This window comes from Arctopsyche grandis, chromosome 6, assembly GCF_051622035.1.
Source record: "Arctopsyche grandis isolate Sample6627 chromosome 6, ASM5162203v2, whole genome shotgun sequence".
In the NCBI taxonomy this organism is placed as follows: Eukaryota; Metazoa; Arthropoda; class Insecta; order Trichoptera; family Hydropsychidae; genus Arctopsyche; species Arctopsyche grandis.
In genome coordinates, this window is record NC_135360.1 from 2,836,494 (window position 1) to 2,860,412 (window position 23,919).

Genomic DNA, 23,919 nt, shown 5'->3' on the forward strand with positions numbered 1-23,919 from the left:
TTGTATTTACGAAAATACCTTTCAGCATCCACACTATTGACGGGACACCAAATAGATTTTAGAGCTGCACAACCAAACTCTTCATATTTAATTTTTGTTGCCATCAATAACAGCAATATATCCAGCCTGGATTCACTTTTTATATTCTCTATTAATTGTCTAAAAAGTGCTGATATCCTTCCAAACATTGAGCCTCTGTTAATACATTAAACAATGGCAAAACTGTTTCTTTAACATTAATATTAGATTTTGAACCTGCCACAGATGGATTGAATAGTTTACTCAATTTTCGGACGAATAGATTTGTCTCATTTAGTCTCGAGTGCGAGTCTAGTTTTAAGGCACAGCTCCAACTGTCTTCTTTTCTTTACAGTAGTAGACAAAAGCAGTTGCTTGGTTTCGACAGGAAAATCACCGTCTATGATAAACTGCAAGCTCTGTTTTATCCCCTCAATTTCTTCACATAATAAATGGGCAAAGGGATAGGAAGACCCTTCTAAATTTTTTATTAATTTTAAAAATTTTATGCAAATTTCACTTTTGTTTGTTATTTTAGCATCTATTCGCGTATTTTATGAATTTAGCATCTATTGGCATATATTCCTAATTTTAGGATCAATTAAGCATTAATAGCAAAGTGCGCAAAATACGTGTCTCTAGTCATAACTGATCATCATAAACTGAAAAAAAATAATCATCATGGAATCGTTTTAACATGCTTTCAACGTCCGGTCTATTTGAGCTTATGTGACAAAACTTCATCAATTACATGATTTTATTTGTTTATTTTCAGGTGTGATGGCCTCAGAAGACAATGAAGATATTCCGTCTACATCTGGTGTGGGAGCACCGACTCCGAGGACTAACTTCGTGATCGACCCTCCTCCACCTTCCGATCCTGGCAGTTCCAGGAGTGCTGGTTTGTTTAAAAGTTATTAAAATGTATGGAAATGATTCTTTTTATACATTTTGAAAAATTTTCTGTTAAAAACCATATAACTAAATATGTTTTTTTATGATCGCAGAATTTGGGGATTTTTAATTTTGAAATGATTTTTAGCACTACATCACTGCCTATTACACAATAATATTTAAAGAATATTATACTAATATATATTATATGTGTGTATGTGCAACCTATGTATCATAACTTTTACGATTCATCCCAATCCGTTGAGTGGCAATTATGAGACAATTGAATCCAAAAACTTATAATAAAAAGAGCAGGTACCACTTCCGTTCTTCAATTATTCTTGCATTTTTAATAATCAATTGTTTTTTTGTGCGGTTTTTCCGCTATCATTGAAATTATCTTGAAGAAAATACATTTTTCGGTTATTATTCAATTCTTATTAATTGCTTACTTTAGATTTTTTTCCTTTTGAGTGCAAAATATGCATGGCGGATTTGAGTAGTTTGTCGAATTCTATTATCGATGATCTTAATTTTAATTTCAAAATGTGTTTTATCTGTGAGAAGACGATTATTTTAATATCGGATGAGTGGTTATTTCCATGCGGTTTTTCATTATTATTGTAAAAACATGTTTTTCTGTGGTTTAATGTCATATCCGTGTAAGCAATCTAGTCCTTTAACCCTAAATTCGTTTTAAAAAACTCGAAAAACTGTTATTATTTCTGCAAAAGATATGAATTAACAATGGAATCATTTGAAATTTCAGAAATCGAAATCCCAATACCAATCCAGACACAATATCTTAGCTCAGATTGTTCATTTTAGCCATCACTCGTGAATATTTTTGGTTATTTAAAGATTACGTTTATTATTAAATTGATCAATAGAGTGAAAAATTAATTCAATCTTCTCGATGATTAAGAATAAATAAAAAAACAAAATAACTAAACGTTACATTGTTTGGAAAATTTACAGTTTTATATTGATTATAAATGATAACAACATATAATTATTAGAAAATAAAACATTTTACAATTTTCACCAGTGGCGGCTCGTCCTAATGGGCTGCCGGGCTGCAGTCCCTCCTATAAAATTCTAAGATATATGTTTAATAATACATTTAATATTTTATTTACTAATGATATTTTTTTTATTAGTTGGATGGACGAACTATTAGGGCCTTCGACAGAGTAAATATTACTTACAATATCACCCATATCCAAAAGGGTGATATTGTAAGTAATGTTGACCGTTTCGAAGACCCCACTAACTTGTATGGTGACAAATGAATTAAAATGTTGCTGTACTGGCTGTAAAGTTTTACAGCGCCGCCCTGACCGCCACGCAGCCCGGAGTTTCGGAACGAGAAAGAGAAAGAGCTATTTGCAACTGCAGATAGCTCTTTCTCTTTCACTCACTCTGCCGTTTTGGGCTGAACAGTCGGCAGCCTTCGCCGGTTAAACGACATTCATCTGTCAGTTTGTTTAAGATTTCGCGCGCTTGATCTTACATTTGATTAGTTGAATCGCACGATCACAGCTTTATTCGTTTTCGTTACTCTTAATTGGTTGTGTACGAGCCCTCATCAAATCTTCGGTGAGTCGTTTTCATTTTGATAACAGCAAACTTTTTTCAAATCTGTTTAACTTTTTCTCGTAATTTTTATTTAAATATATTAAGATTTTTTTTCTTTTAAAAATGGAAGAACAAAAGAATTCAGTAAAATATTTACAAAATTTGCACTTTTCGCGACTAGAACTTAACGAAAAAGTCGCTATAAAAGCATTAGGCTGCCCCACGCCCAATTTAATTATTTCACAGCCTGCAACTAGTAGATCTTTTAGTTACTCGCGAAAATTTAATCCAGACATTTATAAAAAATACAATTGGTTAACGAGATGTACAGAAAAAAACGCGTTATTTTGTTATCCGTGTCTTTTGTTTGGAGGCGAGTCGCCAGGCGAAGCATCTTGGACGAAAACAGGAGTTATTGACTTAAAACATTTAAACGATAAATTTAAAAACCAGTAGCAAAAATTCTGATGCTATTTTCAATAATCAGTTGTTTTTTTGTGCGGTTTTTCCGCTATCATTGAAATTATCTTGAAGAAAATACATTTTTCGGTTAAATACATAATTCTTATTAATTGCTAACTTTAGATTTTTTTCCTTTTGAGTGCAAAATATGCATGGCGGATTTGACTAGTTTGTCGAATTCTATTATCGATGATCTTAATTTTAATTTCAAAATGTGTTTTATCTGTGAGAAGACGATTATATTAATATCGGATGAGTGGTTATTTCCATGCGGTTTTTCATTATAATTGTAAAAACACGTTTTTGTGTAGTATAATGCCACATCCGGGTAAATAATCAAGTACTAACCCTTTACATGTAAGTTCGTTTCAAAAAACTCCAAAAACTGGATTTATTCCTGAAAAATGTGAATATCGCTTTTAAAATTTAATCATTGAAATTTCATAAATCAAAATCCAAATACCAATCCAGAAACAACATCACTATTGAATATTTTTGTTTATTTAAAGATAACGTTTATTACAAAATTGAGAGGGAATAAAAATAAATTCAAATTTCTCAATGATTATGAATAAATAAATTAAGAAAATAGCTAAACGTTACTTTGTTTATTTTAACCTTATTTTATTTACCTTAAAAATAAAATAGTTGACTTGCAAGTATTTTGATGTGCTTAAATATTTATTTTTATTTCAATTTTTACTCTCATTTTTTTATTAAATTGATATGTTTGTGTATGAAATTCTTATCCATGCACTATGAATGTACTTACTCTTTATTTATACCTATTTCACTACCAATAATTCGATATATTGGGTAAATGGCAATTTAATTCCATTCAGTCCATCATACTATAATATAATAATTCGAGTCCGAATCGAATCACAGCAAAACGTTGGAGTCTGACTCTACAGCCCTTATCTTAACGACAGTTCAATTATATATTCCGCGTATGTTGGTCACCTGTCATGGCATTTATGAGAAATAATTAACTTCAGTAAATAATTAATATACGTTTCAATGCAACGAAAGGGTTGAGATATCCTTATCTATCGAGATAAAACCGCAGAACGACAGTGCTCCACATCATTCGCTGCTAATCTTTACAATTGGTAAGTCGAATTTTATTTTGCTTAGCACTTATAGTTATATTGTCTAATTTTGAACTTTGTTTTTCAGGAGAAATCTAAGAGAAAATCAGAAACAAGATGTTCGTAGTGAAGGCGAGTTCCGATTTTGCGGCAAAACGGGTGGAGTATTTGTACGATGCCATGAAACAAGAGAAGAAATACGACTACTTTTTTATTGTTCGAGATCTAAGGTATCTTTATTCGAATCCAAAAATACTAAAAATACAAATTGTTTTTTCAGTCTCTTATTACTATTTAATAATAGACTGAAAAATAGTATTAACTATTATTTTTCGTAATTGCAGATTCTACGTGCATTTGGTGGTGTTATCGGTGTGCAGCGAATTCTTTTGGACAAACAAAGATCAATTGGAGGAGATATTTTCCCCTTTTGACTTTGACGTTATCGATGCAATCCTGAAGTATTGTTACACTGGAGAAATAAGTACGAGTTCATTATTATCTGAAATAATCAATTCAAAATGCGAGTGTGTTCTTCATTAAATTTAATAATTGAAATATAATTTAAGGCATAGCTGACCGTCACTACGACAAATTATTGGAGCTAGCAAATCGACTCCAAGTGAAAATTCCACCGCGATATGAAACGGTCGATCTTTCCAATTGTTTGGAAGTTTTGAAATCAAAGGAAAATTCCGATTTGAAGACAGAGGCAATGGATTTGACTCTGGGAAATTTCGAGACGGTGAGTGTTGATTATTTAAATAAATATGTCACTTAAATATATTTCAACTCCACTTCTGTTTCAGCTGCACAAAACTAAAGATTTTCTCAATCTGCCGGTCTCCAACGTGAACGAAATCTTGAAATCGGATTATTTGAACGTGCCTTCCGAAGAAGTCGTATTCAATGCTGTGAAATTGTGGGTAAATCATGATAATGCGAACCGTAAAAGTGACTTGGCACAGCTGATGAGATCCGTGAGGTTATCCTTGCTCTCGATGGAGGTATTTGAGATTAATTGAATGTTGCAGTTTATTGAAAAAAAATCCATTTTAATAATTTTTTTTTTTAGTTTTTCATCGACGAAATATTAACTTTCTGTCATTCGTGTGCAGATTGTATGACCACTCTTAGACAAACAGTTAAAGACAAGAATGATAAATCTTTCATCCCAAGAGAGACCCCTCGTAGAAAAATAAAAGATTATAAAATGGCACTGGTTGGGGGATGGGATATTGATGTGAGTTTTGTATCACAAGTATAATATTTTGATTGGATTGTAAATTAATTATTTTATTGCATAACGTGTTTTCAGACAGCAAACACCATCGAGATATTTGACGGATTAAAGAACAGTTGGACTCTATCCAAAAATATTGGAATAAATAAATATTATTTTGCGTCTGTCCTCATGGGAGATTGGATCCTTATCATCGGCGGAAAGAATTCTTCATGGAGAACATTGACTTCAGTAACGTTTTCCGGTGTTGCGAAGTACCTGCTTAGAGAAATCGGAATATAACCAATTTATTTGTTTTCAGGTGGAATACATCGATTTGAAAAGCGGTGAGAAAAAGCCATTGAAGCCATTAAATCAGGATCGTTATTTGTTCTCAGCAGTGACACTTAGGCGCGGTTCGTCCACGGATGTTTACGCCATTGGTGGTAAAGATAATCATGGCCGTTTATCTTCAGTGGAAAGGTGATTAAATTGCAATCATTTCATCAGATCGATTGAAAGAGAAGTTGACGATTATTGATTTCGATTAGGTGGAGCAGCAACACTGGGGATTGGGAGATCATCGCTCCATTGTTGCTAGCAGTTAGTCAGCATAGTGCTTCTGTCATCGCCGATAAAATATACATAACAGGCGGGCGTACAAGTGAATTTATATCCTCGAATAAAGTGCAGATGTATTCAGTGGAGACCAATTCTTGGACTTACCGCGCTCAGATGATTCAAAGAAGATGTGATTATTCGGTGAACATCAATTAATTTTATTCACAACTATCGCAAATAATATACAACTCTCCAAAATAAAATGAACTAAATTTTGATTTCACCACTTTAGAGCGTCGCATTCCAAGGAAAACTTTACGTCGCTGGTGGATATGATTGGGAAACTCGTACTTATTTAGACAGTGTGGAGCATTACGATCCGAATGCAAATGTGTGGACTGCATTCACCAAACTACCGCAAGCTGCATCCGGAATCAGTCTTGGCTGTTTCCAAAATAAACTGTTTAGCATGGGTGAGTTTTTTTACAACTTAAGTTGAATTTATGGGTCTCGAATTAATTTATTGATTTGATTTTCAGGTGGATTCGATGGAAAAAGTTATTTAAGTGATGTTTGGGAATACGACGAGACGAACAAATCTTGGAAAGCTTCAACTAGTCTAAGCAGAGCGAGAAGATCTTCAGTTGCACATGTCATTCCATATAATTCGATTATTTGATCGACTGCAGTTTTTTTGTATTATTTGAAAAAATGTAACATGAAATAATCATTAAATGTACTTTTTGAATTTTTAATTTATCCAAATGTTTGAATAAATACATAATATTCAACAACTTCTCAAAATATATTTTATTTTTCCGTCAATATTTAATGTTTATTTACTCATGAATAATTAATATTATCTAAATGAATTGAAAAATCAGAGAATGGCCAAAATCAAAAACATATACATAAAAATGAATTCAATTCAATTCAATCCAGAAATTTTATATTTAATTTCGTGAAATTAATTCGAAATTGAAAATAAATTTTGTATATTTCTTTAAATTTATTTCAAACGGTGGCTCTCAAATATTTTTCACACTTTTCGTCGATTAAATAATACTTTTCCATTATTCATTAAGTGATTCTCAAACTTTTCATAATTATTACTTTTATTTAAAAATGAAGATGAATTTCATATATGTTTTTGCAATTTGCTGCATTCCAACGGCTCTCAAATGATTTTACGAAGGTTTCTCAAATACTTTTACACGTTTATTCTGTTATATCGTGGTTTTTATCGAATTGCGAAATTTTCTAGTATTGTTAAATTTTATGAGAAATAATCAATATGTTAATGTCAGTGGCTCTGAAACTTTTATTTTATTAATATGTTTTAATCCTAAAGTCAATTTCCAAATAAAGTAACTTCACAAATTCAAATGATTTCACAGATTTCCGTCCGTTTATTAAATTCCAGTTATTCTCAAACGGTTTGTAGTACCAGAGATTCTCTGATAAAAAATTTTGATGAATACATATTTTTGTGTTTTCAATGATATTCGACTGATTTTAAGATGGTCTTTCACACTTTTATTAAGTTTAATATCATTTTTACGGGATAATTTTATTCATCTTTGTTCTCAGTAATTGTCAACAATTACAAGAAACGTTTCTCAATTATTAACATATTTTTATTTTTATATTTTCGTAATTATTTAATTCAAAGTAATCAAAATATTTCCTTTAATTTTCTTTATACCAGCGCTTCTGAAATGTAATATGTAGTGTATTTTTTCACATACAAATTTGAATTATTTGGATTTTCACTTAAAGAATTGGTATTTCTTTTGATTAATCGTGTTTTTTTTTCATTTTTGAAAGTTCCACTCTTTTTACGCACGGTAGAGTGAATTGGTTTTATACGGCTAAACGTATCATGACATTTTGAACGAAACTGGAGTGAGATGACTACGATTTAAATTGTAAGTATATAAAAATTAATAAAACGTGTGTAATGAAAAATTAGCAAACATGATACAAATGAATTTACACAGCAATATAAAACAAGGTTAATATTCAGCAGCTGGATGTAGTCTCCCGGTACGCGACGATTGGGCGCCCAGGACGATCGGTCGACCAGTGTTACTCGCCACTGCGACAACTGGACGACGAGACTGGCGGACACTGCGTCAATTGGGCCCTGCGTCAATTGGGCGCCCATCGCACTGGGCGATCGTCGACTGGGCGATGGCGACTGGGCGACCTGGGCGCGTGGGCGACCGCCGACACGGCCCGCTGGTGAAGTGGTCGCCAAGCTTACGTAAACTCTGCGTTTTGCAAGGAACGACCGCGACCGTCTCCGTTATAGGAATTTCCGATGCACTGACAAATATTCTACCTACATACATATGCTTTATACCGCTTTATTTTTCGTTTCAGTTCTACCAATTTTTCGTAACAACACGAATCATACTATTAATTTTTTTCGCTATATTATAACCATAGAACTAGAGGTTGTGATCGAGAAATCTTGTCTCGAGATTTCTCGAGAAATTTTGATTCTCGTTTCTCGAGAATATTTTATTGTAAAATTTCGAGATTCTCATTTCTCGAGAAAATATGGGATCAACCGTGTGATTGGTGCTTATTTTTAATCTTACGAAAATCCAAAACGTGTAAAATTTGTAACTCTCAACATTAAATCAATTCTAGAATCGCCAGTATTTAGTATATTCATCAAATCATAGTATTAATAAAGTTTTTTGATTTACTTTTCATTGATGAATAATGAAAATAAATATTAAATTGAAAATTTTCAAAATAACATTTGTACATATGTATGTATGTACATGCATTCATACAACACATACATACATTGAAAAAATTATTTCCATGCTAATTATAACATTTGTAAATTACAAGGTTTATCTTAGTTTTGGACAAACCTCCTAAAACTTTTCCGATCGCTTTGAAACTTTGCCATTTTTTTTGGAATAAAAAACGTTTATTTTATCGGAGAGGTTTTGAAAAAACGATGAAAACCATTTCAGAATAATTTGAATTTAATAAAAGGATAAAGGGTATAAAATCATTTACGGCATTGCATTATTTTAAACCAAATTTGAGGGCCATGAATTTATGATACCGCAAAAACCCGTTGAAAAACCTTACATATGTATGTATAACATGTCATCAAGAAAAAAAGTAGTTCGAGAAACAGTTGTCAAAAGTCGTTTTGAGAACTCTTTTATCAAAACGACTTGCAGAGCATCTGTAGCCTAGCCTACGAGGCGCGGTATTATTTATCTTTAGGCAATAAAACTGCCACTCATAGTAAAAAAAAACGTTTTGAATGAGTTCGTTCATTCGGTCCAAATATTTAAAAATATATAATTTCTTGTAAGGTCTTTGTAATATTATATACGTATAAAATATTATTAAAGAAATTATACATTAGATGAACAGATGAGCGCTGGATGACAGTTATAGATGTAAACATAATTCGTTATACATATGTATGTATGTTTCGAATTTACAAAAGCGAAAGATATTAATTAGTAAAAATATACCTTATTAAATTATTGATAAACGAAATGAGCCTTAATTACTATAAACTATCATATAGATTTTAATGTGACTATAATAACACTGAGCAAAAAAACGAAAGCATTTAAATTGCAATTACCGCTCGAGTTAGTACGTTAAGATAAAAATAAAAAATATTGAAATAGAAAACCAATCCTTATAAACGAGGTGAAATAAAAAAATTGCCAAATAAATGCAAAATAGCACGGAGAAAAAATCCGTAAAAAAAATATATTTTTAACTTTTAAAATTCGGTAGACAACTAATTATAAGTATTTTAAAGTAATGCAATATCACAATCAATAGGAAAAACATCTGACCATTGATTCCAATACTCACTTTGAGCACAGCAATACTAGGTTTTGAGTTAAAGACCGCAAAAGCCAAAAAACTGTAAAAATCGCGCATTTTTTTAAACGCTCATATCTCGTAAACGATCACCAACCAGCAAAAATCAATATCATATTCGAATTCAATGGGTCAAAGTTAGTAAAGATTGTTTAGTCTCCGCTCTGGTAACTAAAAAACGTGATTTTTTGTGGCTCAGTGTAATTTTCAACAATAACCATAGAACGGGAGATGTTAAAAATTGCTTTAAAAAGCTAATTTTTTCGAGAATTGCCTCTACGAATCGTAAACGATGTAATAATTTAATTATGGGAAAAGCCGAAAAAAATTATTCGAGCTCCGCGAACGAAATTAAGTATGCGCTTTTTTTTCGTAAACGTATTTCATCATTGAAAAAAAATATAATCTGGAAAACTTTGAGAATCGCTACTAGAAAATATTTTGTAATTATGTATAACTAATACAGTGTTGAGAAAATTGAGAATAGAGTGTGAATTTATCCAATTGATAAAACTGAAATATAACATTTAAAAGAAAAAAAAGTGTGTCCATTTGAAAACAAACTAAAAGCACTGCGCGAAAGATTCAATCGATCATTTTTCTTTTATATTATTTTGGAGAATATGTAGGTACATATGATTTGTCATCTTACAATTATTTTTTGTGAAAAGGTGCTACACATGTATTTATAAAAGTACGTTTAATAAAAATTCCAGCAAATGTAATATAATATAGCGAAAAAAATTAATAGTATGATTCATGTTGTTACGAAAAATTGGTAAAACTGAAACGAAAAATAAAGCGGTATAAAGCATATGTATGTAGGTAGAATATTTGTCAGTGCATCGGAAATTCCTATATCGGAGACGGTCGCGGTCGTTCCTTGCAAAACGCAGAGTTTACGTAAGCTTGGCGACCACTTCACCAGCGGGCCGAGTCGGCGGTCGCCCAGGCGCCCTGGTCGCCCAGTCGCCGTCGCCCAGTCGACGATCGCCCAGTGCGATGGGCGCCCAATTGACGCAGGGCCCAATTGACGCAGTGCCCGCCAGTCTCGTCGTCCAGTTGTCGCAGTGGCGAGTAACACTGGTCGACCGATCGTCCTGGGCGCCCAATTGTCCGTGTCCCGTAGTCTCCATAGCAGTAGCTTAAAAGCATTTGCCGATCATCTTCTTCAATACACATTTGAAAAGGTTGCACATAATTTAACAAACACTGATATTTTATTTCAATTCAATTATAAAAATTAATTTTGAAATTCAAATTCACTAACAATAAAAAATTAATTCATTTTTCACACGCGAAGGAAAAGTATTATAAAAAATCACTTAATGTCACAATTTAATTGATTTTTGGGTTTATTCGCGAACGACATATTGATTGATTTTAATTGATAATGAATTGAAACGTTAAAAATTCGCGATCAAAATGGCGTGAGGTTCGACCATTTTTCTTCGACTTAAATCGAATGAAAACAAACAAGTGAATTAACTTTTTAAATTCAAATTCAAATATTTTTGCCATTTATTTTCACTCTATGTATTCATTCAATGCATTCAACTTATTTTTACTTTATGTTTTGAATTAACACCAACACCAACATACTCTCTTTTAGAGGACTGGATTTGACATCTTTTACTATTTACAGTAAAATATTATTCCTGAGATCTTGATTCCGCAATTGCATACATTGCTCAATAACGGAATGTGCTGAATTTCCTTTCGTGCTTCAGAGCCTAATATAAATTTAGCAATTATTACTATACACATTGTTTTACCAATTCGTCGGGTATTTCCTTAGCATACAGATATGCCACTTGATGAGAAGCATCTAACAAGGGCTTTTGAATTGCTGCGACGCTAAATTTTGTAATAAGATCGCTGCTGTCACATCGGGCCTTTTAGACTTCAAGGTGCTAAAACTACATACATATGTCCTGCAGCAGATCGTAATAAAAACAATTGTGTAATTATGTTAAATTAAAATAGAAGAAACCAAAATTTACAAAAAAATCAATCTATAACAAATATATATATAGAATAACCTATTATTCTACATATATCTATGATCTATGTTTAATGAATAAAATCTATTTAAATCTGAAAAATTAAATCACATGTGTGTATTATCATAATTTACAGCCATTCGCCATCCACTGCTAGACGAACACCTCTTCCATTCGTCTCTGCATTGGGAAAATCTCAAACATTTATCTTATTTCATCCACCCATCTCCCCTTTTTTTCCACTTTATGAACGTAAATTCGTCCAAGTAAGGGGGGAGGCATGGCACCCCCCTCGGATACCCCTTTGATTTCTTTGTTCGTTATAAATTGGCAAAATTTATTAACTAAAGTCGACACAGTGACGCCGATAACGCACATCATCTTTAAAATATATATACATATTAATATTTGGGGATCCTCCTGGGGTAGGGCTGCCAGATTAATTATCCCGGCTTGGATATTTCAATCCCCTCCCGAATATTACAAGATATTACAAGAATGATAAAAAACTTTGTAAGATCAATCCTTTTATAAACTAGTATTTTCTTTCTTTGTTTCCAGTTTATTTAGTTACTTTAATATTAAATAAAATTAAAAATTATCAAGAGATTATTTTGTTTAATGTTTACTATTAGATTGGCCATGTTAAGCGGTTTATATTACAAATGCCGAGCGAAGCCGGGTAAAAACACTAGCTCCCTATAAAATCATGCACATAAATTCGGGAAGTACTATAAAAGATTATATCGTTAGAATTTGCGAGCATTTTATAAGTACTTTATGTCCCATGATGATGGGTGGTGATAAAGACTGTTCCTCAACGCTTAAATGGCTGCTCATATTGATGATGATAAAACATACTTGTTAGTAATGGTATGTTTGGAATTTGCCAAAAATATATACATGTATATATTTTTCAATTTCCAATTGTGTACAGGGCTGCCGTGAGAAATCCCGGGCTCTGGGAGAAATAACTTCGGGCCTTATGACAAACTAAAAAAAGAAATTGTATATTCTTATGTACTATGTGTACTATGATCAATTACATATTTCAAAATCTTTACGATCATTATGCTACTTACAATAACTAATTATATAAATCATGTACACTGAATAAAGCATTTAAAATTGACAATTTAGAAAATAGTCATAACGACCTACATTTTTAATTCTGTTTAGTCAAAACAAGAAAGAAAATGACGCCCACTAAAGGTTTATAATAAAGAAAGTGAACAAAATAATGTTTTCTTATTACATAGTACGAAGATTTTTAAAGTTATTATAAGAGTTTATTACTTACGAAAAAAATTCCTTATAATTGGTTTGTATAATATTAATTTATTAAAATGTCCAAAGATGTGAATAGATTTTCGTCAACAATCGTTTTATTAAATTTTTGTTACCCTTTGTCTCCAATTTTACTAATAAATCGAAATTTAATAATTTCTTTATAAAAATCATGAATTTAAATTACATTATAAATAAAATCGTTGAATTGCAAGTATTTTAATGTGTCGTAATTTAATGATATTTTAGGTATTGAGTAGTATTGCTATTATTTTTATTTCCATATAGCAAAAGATAAGGGGCCCGTTTTTTTTATTGGAATGTGTATTGGAATTGGAATGTGTATAAGAATACTATTTAAAATCGAGAAAAAACGAGTTCGAAAACAAAGTATCAATACAAATTTATATTTTGATGGAAATCTATAATTGCTCCCTTTTAGTATAATTAAAATATGGTACATGTGTTAATCGTTATATTAAATATTACATATGAGTATATAAAAAATCCTAATTTTTATATTCTTACTAATTTAAACTCGCCCAATTTAATTACGAAACATGCTTAATAAAATGAAAATATTCAACGTACTTACAATTTAACAATTTTTCAGAATATATTTCACATTGTTTTAATAACATTTAACAGATTTTATGAAAACTTTTCACATTTTCGTATACATATGTATGATATTGTTACGTACGCCGTGGATTGAGCGAATTGTACTTAGACCAACGGATATCTGTTATCGGATTAACTAAATGCATGCACTTACTTCCAAAGATTATATCTGGACTCTAAGTGCATTTAGGCTAAACGATGACCGATATTAGTTATTTCTCAGAATCGGTACGGGGAGACCCAATATCGGGGAAATACATATCCGAATACGTGACTATACAACAGGTAAACAGATTAGGCGTCCTGAGAGATCTACCCTTTATAAGGCGGTACGTAGGCGATATCAGGGCATTCTGGACTTAGCAGTGACACTGCGTGTATCTCCTGAATCATCAATAAATGCTGTGAAACGACTGTTGGCCTTTTACTTGGATCCTCCACCCACCCCTACGCAACAATATATTAAGCTTTAACATGTTATGAACTGATTTGACTGTCGATTAAATTTCATTTTTAGATAAAATAGTTATGTATTTTAATGATGATCTAGCGAGTTTTCATATTACCATCAAATTATAAGAAAAACGCAACAGGAAAAACAAAACAGTACTTCAGCCAAGTACGCATATTCGTAATATGTGCAGTGGAAGAGCAAACGAGGAATGTTTTTGGTCCTTAGCAAGTGTAGCATCCCTCTAAATTGATTAATTTATCACTTCCCCTGCTTCCGAAACCAGCAGTGGCTACAATTTTCAATAATGATTTCAGTATTAAATTAAAACAAAGTTTCAGAAATAACAAAACTTTCATAGTGACATACAGGAAACAGCGCATAGCAAATTGAGCATTTAAAATATCAGTATCTTAGCGTTTTCACTATTTCGATCGTCCCTCGCATCTTGCATCATTCTAATTCATATATCTATACATTATGCATACTAGCTGTTTTCTCAGTTTGGTTGGTTTTTTCGTAACATAATACTCGAAATAGGGTTGTCAACTGATATGGTCAAAAAAAGAGAACATTTAACAAAAAATTGTTTATGTTTAACAACTTTCTTTATATGTAATTGTGCCGGTTATTATTAAAGTGGAATAAGTTATTTAAGGTACCAAAAATACCATTATTTTACAAGGTAATCGTAAATTTCCACCAGTTCAGGAAAGATTATATCTTTAAGGCTTATGTAATCATAATGTACACAGTGCCGTAACTAGGATTTTCAAACCGCCCGTCTGGCATCCCCCCTTCAAAACATAACATGAGACGCATAAGAAAAAACGCAATTGATTTTTTTACATAAAACTCTAATGTAAAAATATATGTTTGTATACAGTATACATATATTTTTATGTAGTATCAAAATATTTTACGCAAAGTTCAAATTTACGCAAAAGTCCAATTACAAATGAAATATTATATGACTTATTCCAATATCATAATAACTGGCAAATACATAAATGTACATAATAATACCGGATTAGACCGAGTAACATCCCAGAGACTGTGTGACCGTTATAATTGGTTTCAAGGATTATCTCCAGACTAAGTTCAAGTACGCGAAACAATGGACACCGAATTGGCGTAGTAAGCGGCACCCGGTCCCTTCTCGGAAGTGACCGATAGCGTGGGACTGAGTGTCGTGGGAATGCATATCCGGGTACATGCCTAAACAATAGGGAAGTAACCGGACGTCGAAGATGCCCTGAGTGAACTGTCCGATATGAGGAGGTATTTAGGCGATATCAAGACATTCTAGTAGGAGCACTGCCAGTGCGTGTATCTCCTTAACCATCAATAAATTGCTGTGAAACGACTTTGGCCTTTTACTTGGATCCTCCACCCACCTCTACGCAACAATAGTTAATATTAATAACAGGAACATGAAAAGTGCGCATAAAAATGATTGTTGAATTTAATCATCTTCACATAAAAATAATAAAATTCACAATTTCATCATCTCTGTTGTTATATTTATCTACACTGCTAATTTGGTGCAAAAGTTTCTGATTTTCTTTTATTTCTGTATAAAATTCTAAACATTAAATATTTTTGTAATTATATACTACGCCCAAAATACCCCCGACAGTGGAAATTTTCAACCTACATATTTCCTTCTTTGGTCCACTGTTCGCTGATCGTGGAAAATATTCTTTCTACATTGGCATTCTGGACAGGTATTGCAAAAAATGGACAAATTTTTAATAATAATTCCGAATAAAACTCAATAGTATTTGTTTTGAAATATTCTGACCATTTGAGACAGGAAAAAATAGTCCATTAATTCAAATCTTCCTTCGATTTTTTATAGCAATTCATACAATTTAAATTGAATTTATCTATTTCACTTTGCAATAAATTTCCTTTATTTTCAGACAAAAAAGATATTATTTTGATAGGAAGAAATGATTCTTCATATCTATGACTTAATATATGTATATGTATATTCGCTAATGAATTTATTGTAGCCGTTACTTTTAGCACTGAATTTTGTTGGACTTCCATTTCTAATATTTACTTTATCTATGTACGTAGTAACAATAGATGAAGTTTTGTGATCATGCGAAAATTCGATCTCGAGATTTTGACTGATTCGAACTCAGAATTGTTCACTGATCACATTGACCACTAGATCATGAAGATCTAGAAAAAATGTTTGTGTCTGCGTTTCTGTGTATTTTTTGAATATCGTTAGTCCTATCGAACTGAAACTTAGTAGCGGTAACTGAAATTTTTATCGACACGATGTAAATTTTTTTCAAATTTTTAAATTGACCAGAAATGGTCCCTCCCCTTATAGGTATCCCCTTTTTTTTAAGTTTTTGAATTCAATTATCTCCCAACCCGCTCACTGAATCGGTCTGAAATTTTTTTATATGTAATATAAATTATAAATTTTTATCTGAACCGGAAGTAGTACTTTTACTTTAGAGATTCGAGGTTTTTTATGTTTTTCTCAGAAACCTTTTGGTTTATTGAACTAAAATTTCATATCTACAAGTTTAAGCATCTGTCAACCGGAAGTGGCAGTTTACTCTTATAAAATAAATAAAATTAATATCATTATTCTAGTTATAAACATTAGTTTTTATCGTTTAATTCTAAAACGTCGATTTTGTATATCGAATATATTTTAATAATTTAAAAACTTTCATTGAAAATATTTTTGTCAAATGAAATTGTGTGTGTACAGTAGCGGAGATTAATGAGGAAGTAAAAATAACAATTCTTTGATTTTTTTTCGATCGTATCTTCATAAGTAAAAATATCTTAAGTCGAGGATTACCTGTGTGTGATTGTTGATGATCTAATTGTAGCTAAATCTCGATAATTTATTTAAATTGTGTATGTTCTGTTTTAATTTTCAATATTTAATTTTAATTTTAATATTTTAATATTGATATTTGAATTTAATTTTAATATAATAATAATAGTTTTAATTTTGATATTTAATTTCAATTTTTAAATTTAATTTTTATTTCGATATTTTGTACGCTACAGGTTAAAAATTTGGCCTGGGGGCCGTTCGTTGGGTTGGTGCGTACGCAGCATCAGACACACGACCACTCGTTACCGCGTCTCGAAACGCACACACTCACATTTCGACTCATACGGTGCAAGTGTAGAGCCCGCTTTACGTATTCACTCGGGTTCGCGCCAAAAGGGCCTCGGCGTTACAGGAGTCGTTTACAACAGCCAATAGGGTCTAGCGACCCATCAACCAATAATCTGAGTACCCAATGAGTATAAATATTGGACGCTTTTATTCCGTAGAGCAGTGCTACCCAAAGAAGGGGTCCTCCTTACGGCACAAACTCTGAGAAAGAAAAAAACCGGTGAAACTCTGAGAGAAACTAGCAAAGTGGAGAAAGGGTGGGGTTTAGTCAATAAGATCGGACACTTTCCTTCAGTGCGGGCTGGAGAGTGTTTTGAAGATTCCGCAAGAAAAAAAAAATATAGGATTCCTCGACAACTTGAATGTCTCACTACGATTTATAATTATAACTGTGACATTCATGAGAATATTTTTGACCTCGGTGGTGTTCTCATTCACTTTTAATTGAAATACATATGTATGTATGTACGTAGTATCAAATCAGAAAACCATCCAGAATGCAAAATTTCACAAGATAATTGTGATTTAACTTTAAAATTCACATTCAAAAAAATTAAATTCTGTTAACGAATGTCTGTTAACGCAGCTGTACGGACGCCAGAGGCTCTCAATCGAGACCCGCCTGCATCGGTTTTGTGATGTTGCTCAGTAGTAAAGCGCGGCGCGTTGTCTCCTCCACGGGATCTGCAGGTCGTCGTCTGCGGTCTGGTCTCTGCTGATGTCGGCTCGGCTCGATGTACATCTCTCTCTCGTACAGTGTGCGTAAGTGAGTGTGATGCGGGACAAGGGCGGTAAATTGTAAACCAATGAAAACAGGGCGTAAATCTGTTTATGTATTGTGACTGTATTTTGTATAAGTTATACAGAGAAAACAAGGGGGGGGGGGAGTAAACAAAGAAACCACGCGTGCTTTTTGAGGTTAGCCACGCGTAGCTCAGTTATCTGCCTTCTGTACGAATACAGACCAGGCTTCCTCTGGTGCACACCGGATGGATACTGGAGCTGGTCTCCAAGTATCGTCACAACCCCACCAGTCTCGAGCTGGTGGTCGGTGGCAAGAAGCGAAGGGCCACGTAAACACCTATGTTTACGCGCCAACCGTTATCGAACAACTGTCAGTGTGGGCTAGCCGCTGTCAGGGTGGCCAACACAAAAATATCGGCCAAATCGTGGGTCGTAAGGCCACGAAAGCCGACCATCAGACAAGTAGTCTGAACAGCAGCGTCTCCACTATTTTTACAAGGCTCTTCTCAATGCCGGTTTTAGGGGGAGGCTGGGTCGGGCGGCGCCCGAGGGCACCGAGTAAGTTAGGACGCCACTCAATACGCCGAAGGCGCTTTATAATTTATAATTAAAGCGCCAAAGGCCCTACAAAATTTTAGATTAGAGGGCCAAAGGCGTTTCTACTTTCTAAACTGTAAACATGTTTACACTTTGTTCAATTTCAATATATTGCATAAAGAAAGGATCTAAGTAGCTCACGAAGCAACCACATTAGCGGAACAATGAAAAGATTTCAGCGTTCTTGTTTCATTAATTGTTTGGTACGATGCTTTTTTTCAATTAAATTAATTTTTATTTCTTAGATACAGCATCAGTGTCAATGAAAGAAATATTCGTGAGGATTTTGTAAATAATCTCACGTAAAGAGCAGATCTTCAAATTAAGCTCTCCGCGAATTAAGAATCTGATATTGTAATGAACCTATTAATTTAAAAGCTTTTCTTTCAAATAAAGTTCAAGGTAAAATTAATGCACTCATTGCATTAAATTTTATAAAACAGCATGATTTACAAAAATTGTATCCGAACATTTGGATTGCTATGCGAATTTTGCCGACACTGTCTGAAACTGAATCAAGTGGTGAACGTAGTTTTTCGAAATTTAAAACTTATCTCCGGTCCACAATGTCATAACATAGACTTTCCAGTTTTGAAACTCTTATCTACTGAAAATGATATCCCTGAAAGTCTTGATTTTTTCAGCTTTAATTATAGATTTTGCTGAAAGAAAGGCTCGGGAAGTTCACTTCTGAATTATCATTTTATTCATTTATTTTTAACTCCACCTGGGGTTGGGAAATCTTGTTAACCATTTTGCTGCCGGTCCCAAGCCCGGAAAAAGAGGATGGTAACCCATTTTTTTTTAATTTTAAGGGGCGCTTCGAAAAAATTGCCCAAGGGCACCATAGAGTGCAAGGCCGGCACTGGCTCTTCTATATTTCACTTCGCTCATTTTCATTGGTTTTGTTATTTACAATTGAAGCCATGCCTCAATTTTCAACAGTTGGCATCTGTATATATCTACTGTCAGATTGACAGGTATTGAAAGATCAGAATGATGGAATGTAGACTATGTCTACGTCCTGCACCACTCGAATCGTCCACAAACGTACATGACGATTCAGACTCTTTGTTGAAACGTGTCCAAAGCTGCTGTCGGCTCTACGTTAGTTCTCAAATTCGTTCATTAAGTTATCATATATGACGTGCTACGTATTATAATTGCACTATTCAAATTGTCATTGCAGATGAAAGAATGCGAAGATGTTCCGGATAGAATATGCTCTTTGTGCGAATCATACCTTGAATCGCTTATAGATTTTAAAACAATCTGTGCTAAAAATGACAAAATAGCAAGATTAAAATTAGGCAAACGTTCCGATGTCAAAGTAGAAGAAACTATACTAGACGATTTAGTATGGGATGATGAGAATTATAATACTAATACCATTGATAGCACCGAAGACAGCATAGGTTTATTAAATAAAAACCAATATGGTGGCAGTTTCATTAATGAGCAAAATAGCATGGAAGGAAAATATTCACAGGTATACATATTTATTTTCGTCTCGGCTTATACTCACTTATTTGGCTACTTTCTCTGGAACTTCTTCAACCATTTCGTCCAATATTACATTGGGAACACAACCTAGGATAATCAGAATAATCTATCATATATGTACTTGCTTCCAACCTTTAGCAGAGGTCATTCAATTTTCCCAGCACCTTCTTAGTCGTTGTTTTTTACTTGCTGGTACTGCGGAGACGTTTTTTAAGAAGTATTTTGTAAATATTTATCGATTTAAGTATTACTAAACCCTTGTCATCGTGTGATTGTAATCTAGCGTTTCAATTATCATTCAAATTTAACTTCAAATCTATAATAAATGTATTCTGTTACGGGGACGAGTAGGAGATTATAATCATTAAAAACATAATTTTGATATGCTTATATTATATTTCCCAAAGCAGTTTGTATTTACAGTAATAAGCTTATATTTACGTATAATCACAAGTACTAGTTACTTATTAAACAGTTCAATCACAATTAATAGTTAGGCAGTTAAATCGCAAGTTACTAGTAAGGCAGTTTAATCGCAAGTTACTAGTTAGGCTGTTTAATTGCAAGTGAGTTTCAATAGTAGTTGTGACTGCGTTTTATCGATAGTTTTCTCGGGTAGTGACACTCCCTTGACCTATCTATCTAACGTATTATATGGGATCGGACTCTCTGTGATGTCCGATCCCATATAATTATATTTAGTTTTTACATTTAGAGACTGTAATTTTGTGTTAGTAGCAGTGGCAGCTCGTCCATATGGGCTGCGGGGTTGCAGTCTACCCAGTACAGTACAAATTCATGCTATTTTTTCTTTCGACCACTGGTTTGGTTAATGAGCTACCCCACTATGAATTCTCACGAGCCGCTACTGGTTAGTAGTTTGGTAACTTAACTTGTGGTTATTATTTTTGATTAATGTATATCTACAGATTAATTCTATCTATCCTGGTTTAGCCTATACCCATCATCAAAATGTCGATGGGCCTTTGATTGAACGTGAGTTTGGTCTCAGTGAGGGAATTGATCAGGGGGTTGTCTATCTTGCCGAGAGACTTGAAGTAGTTCACGGCAAGTTTGTGTACGTGTTTGTCAAGGTAGTCAGTGTTTAGGTCATTGTGAATAATAGTGTTTCTTGTGTACCAGTCGTAGTTACCCGCGGCACGCAATAATTTGTTTTGAACAGTCTGTAATTTGAGTATGGATCTGTTGGATATGGTTGTGTTTGCTCAGACGGGGCTCGCATATGTGATTTGTGGGCGGATGATGGATTTATACAGCAAACACTTGTTTTAGCTGTTATGTTTACATAGTGGGTAAAGCTTTGACGTAACTGCCCTAGCTCTACGCACCGCATTGGTGATGTGGGGTTTCCGGGTTAGTTTCTGGTCGATTATTACCCCCAGGTAGCGGGTAGACGTGGTCCAGTTGACTGGTTTGTCATTTATGATTACTGGCTTGGCTGGTTTACGCCGTTTTTTACGTCTGGAGAAGAATATTGCCTGAATTTTATCCGGGTTGATTTTCATCAGCCATTTATCGTACCACGCTACTAGTTGGTCCGAGTACTTCTGGAGGGCAAGTGAATTTCAATAGATCTAACATGAGCATTTATACAAAAAGAATGATAAGTTTTAACCAATGACAGAATTTTGGTAAAACAATGAAGTGATTAAGATATAGAGCAACATCCGTGTGTAAGACAGTTTTAGTATTTGATTTATGTATCCTTTGAGAGTATCGAGACATTATTGAGTAGATACACATAATTAATCACACGAGATTAAGAGTGATAATAATATTTGAGGGTTACACGTGTCGTGAGACAAAATGCGGCTATAGCATAAAGATTATTAAAAATAATACTTTGGATTTCAACAGGTCATTGACTGTATCGTCTTATATAACAATTGTATTAGAAACTCGTATGAATTATAGTAGATAACAGTTAAGTAGATAGGATTGAACAGAATATGTAACTGTAGAGTCCGGGAGCAACAAAGATATTGAAAGTCTCATAAATAATGAGAGATAACTTTAAGAGAAAACATCATAAGTGGTTAAAAATGAAACGGATGCTCAAACTTGTGGTTAAAGAGTGTTATACATTAGTACATACATAGGTTGTAAGATCATACCACATAACAATTCTATAAAATAATTCATGTATGTACATTGTAGATTTTTTAGAACAATTATACAGTACAGTCCCTACTCAAAAAATTAGGAACACTTGCGTTTTATCAGTTTTTTAAGCAAATGGGTAAAAAAAAATACTAAAACACATATTAATATTTCGTATTTCCGCCTGTATAGACAATTTTCGAATAATTTTGTATTACTAATAAGTATGTAGAGACCCGTATTTTTAACATTTTGAAATAGATGTTAAAAATTCACAATGAATACTAATTTGTGCAATTTTTCCCCTCATTTATTTACATATGCATTTCCTCATACACGGTGTTATCATTTCCTGATAATTGTGATTTTATATTATATGACATTAAATTAGATAGTGTTTAAACTGAAATTGAAAATAAAGATACTATATGTAAAAAAAATACGGGTCTCTACTGATAAGGCTTTATTTAATATGAGGTAAATATTTTTTTAACTTTTCGTTTTGTATTTATTTAAATTAGTGTCAGTTATCATCGTTCAACCAAAGTAAGAATTACCATATTGGATTTCCCACAAATTGCACGTTAAAAATCAATGAGAAGCGCACAATCCAAAAAGAAACATGGAAAAAAGAACAGGATCGCCGTCGAAGGTAATTTGAACATAGAATAAACCGTCCTCTTACATTTATATGAAAATATTAATTTTTTATTCAATTACTTAAGGTATTCAAGTACCAGCCTGCCTGTTCATCCGACTTGCGGACATAATACAAAAGGATATAGATGTGGTACATTGTCAATGCCGGATTTATTGGAATTGCACAAACAGTTTTATAAAAACACATCGAAACTATGGCAGGACAATTACATTTTAAGCCATTCCCAAGCAGTGTCGTGCAAACGTCGCAAATCGCGAATGAAAAACATCAAGAGGAGTGTTTCTGTGAAATACTACGTTTTCCAAAAGAGTACAGGAGTCCAAGTCCCTGTCTGCAAAAAGGCATTCATGTCCATTTTCGGCATCAAAAAAGATCGCATCATCGGCGTCATTAAAAGATCGTACAACAACTGTGGATCCGTCGTCGGCGAGTCTCGCGGTGGTGATCACCGCTCTAAAAGTTACGAAACGAAAAGAAACGCCGTGCATGACTTCATACAATCGCTTAAAGGATCCCATTGCTGTCGCTCCGAGTCGACGAGTCCCGTTGAACTGAATACGAAGGACATGTGGAGAATGTACAACAATCAAACGCCCGATGACGCGTTGAAAGTCAAAGAATCTTTTTTTCGAAAGGAATTCAAAGCGATGTCACAAAACGCTTGAATCGATGTTCGACACGTTACTGTGTTTTCCTGAAATTCGCTCTGTCTGAGAAATGGAAGAGCTTACTGTGTGTATATTAAGCAAAAATAGTCCGTGATATATAACATACATGTACATATTTTGTACAAGTGTTAAGATAAAATAAATAACGTGGCAAATCTATTTAAGCAGGGCGAAAATTGAATTAATCTCATTGTATGACACTTCAGTATTATTTAGATGTTAAGAATTTATTGAAACACTCCTATGTTTTACTGTAACTGTGTTAATAAATGCTCTTTCCATAAAAAAAAGTAACGGCTTAAATATATGCGCAATACTTATATTTTCAACTAAACTGTAAGCTAGTCAAAAATCGTCTGTTTGAAATCAACTGTCATATAATAAAAAAAAAA

The 23,919-nt window shown here is 33.2% G+C and overlaps 3 protein-coding genes and 1 long non-coding RNA gene across 5 annotated transcripts in view; 2 read left to right on the plus strand and 2 right to left on the minus strand.

Annotated features, from left to right (window-relative positions):
- The window catches only part of LOC143913567 (uncharacterized), a 781,442-nt gene that overhangs the window by 438,740 nt on the left and 318,783 nt on the right, over positions 1 to 23,919 (minus strand). The gene's annotated exons all lie outside the window — the stretch shown is intronic.
- LOC143913589 (uncharacterized) overlaps positions 1 to 23,919 on the minus strand; it is a 459,558-nt gene that overhangs the window by 236,514 nt on the left and 199,125 nt on the right. The gene's annotated exons all lie outside the window — the stretch shown is intronic.
- On the plus strand, positions 2,888 to 6,626 carry LOC143913508 (kelch-like protein 28). Its single transcript, XM_077433353.1, has 11 exons — positions 2,888 to 4,064; positions 4,132 to 4,273; positions 4,388 to 4,527; positions 4,613 to 4,788; positions 4,853 to 5,050; positions 5,119 to 5,286; positions 5,362 to 5,517; positions 5,588 to 5,748; positions 5,817 to 6,027; positions 6,119 to 6,299; positions 6,366 to 6,626. The coding sequence occupies exons 2-11, from the start codon at positions 4,161 to 4,163 to the stop codon at positions 6,503 to 6,505; spliced, it is 1,644 nt and encodes a 547-aa protein (XP_077289479.1). The 5' UTR covers positions 2,888 to 4,064; positions 4,132 to 4,160; the 3' UTR covers positions 6,506 to 6,626.
- Positions 19,482 to 23,910, plus strand: LOC143913922 (uncharacterized). Of its 2 annotated transcripts, XM_077433981.1 has the most exons (5): positions 19,501 to 19,681; positions 19,764 to 20,063; positions 20,816 to 20,948; positions 22,720 to 22,850; positions 22,924 to 23,910. In XM_077433981.1, exons 2-5 carry the CDS (start codon positions 20,011 to 20,013, stop codon positions 23,522 to 23,524), a joined length of 918 nt encoding a protein of 305 aa, XP_077290107.1. In that variant the 5' UTR covers positions 19,501 to 19,681; positions 19,764 to 20,010; the 3' UTR covers positions 23,525 to 23,910. The 2 variants fall into 2 exon arrangements, with proteins under 2 accessions (XP_077290106.1, XP_077290107.1); XM_077433980.1 differs by lacking the exon at positions 20,816 to 20,948 and having other exon boundaries at positions 19,482 to 19,681.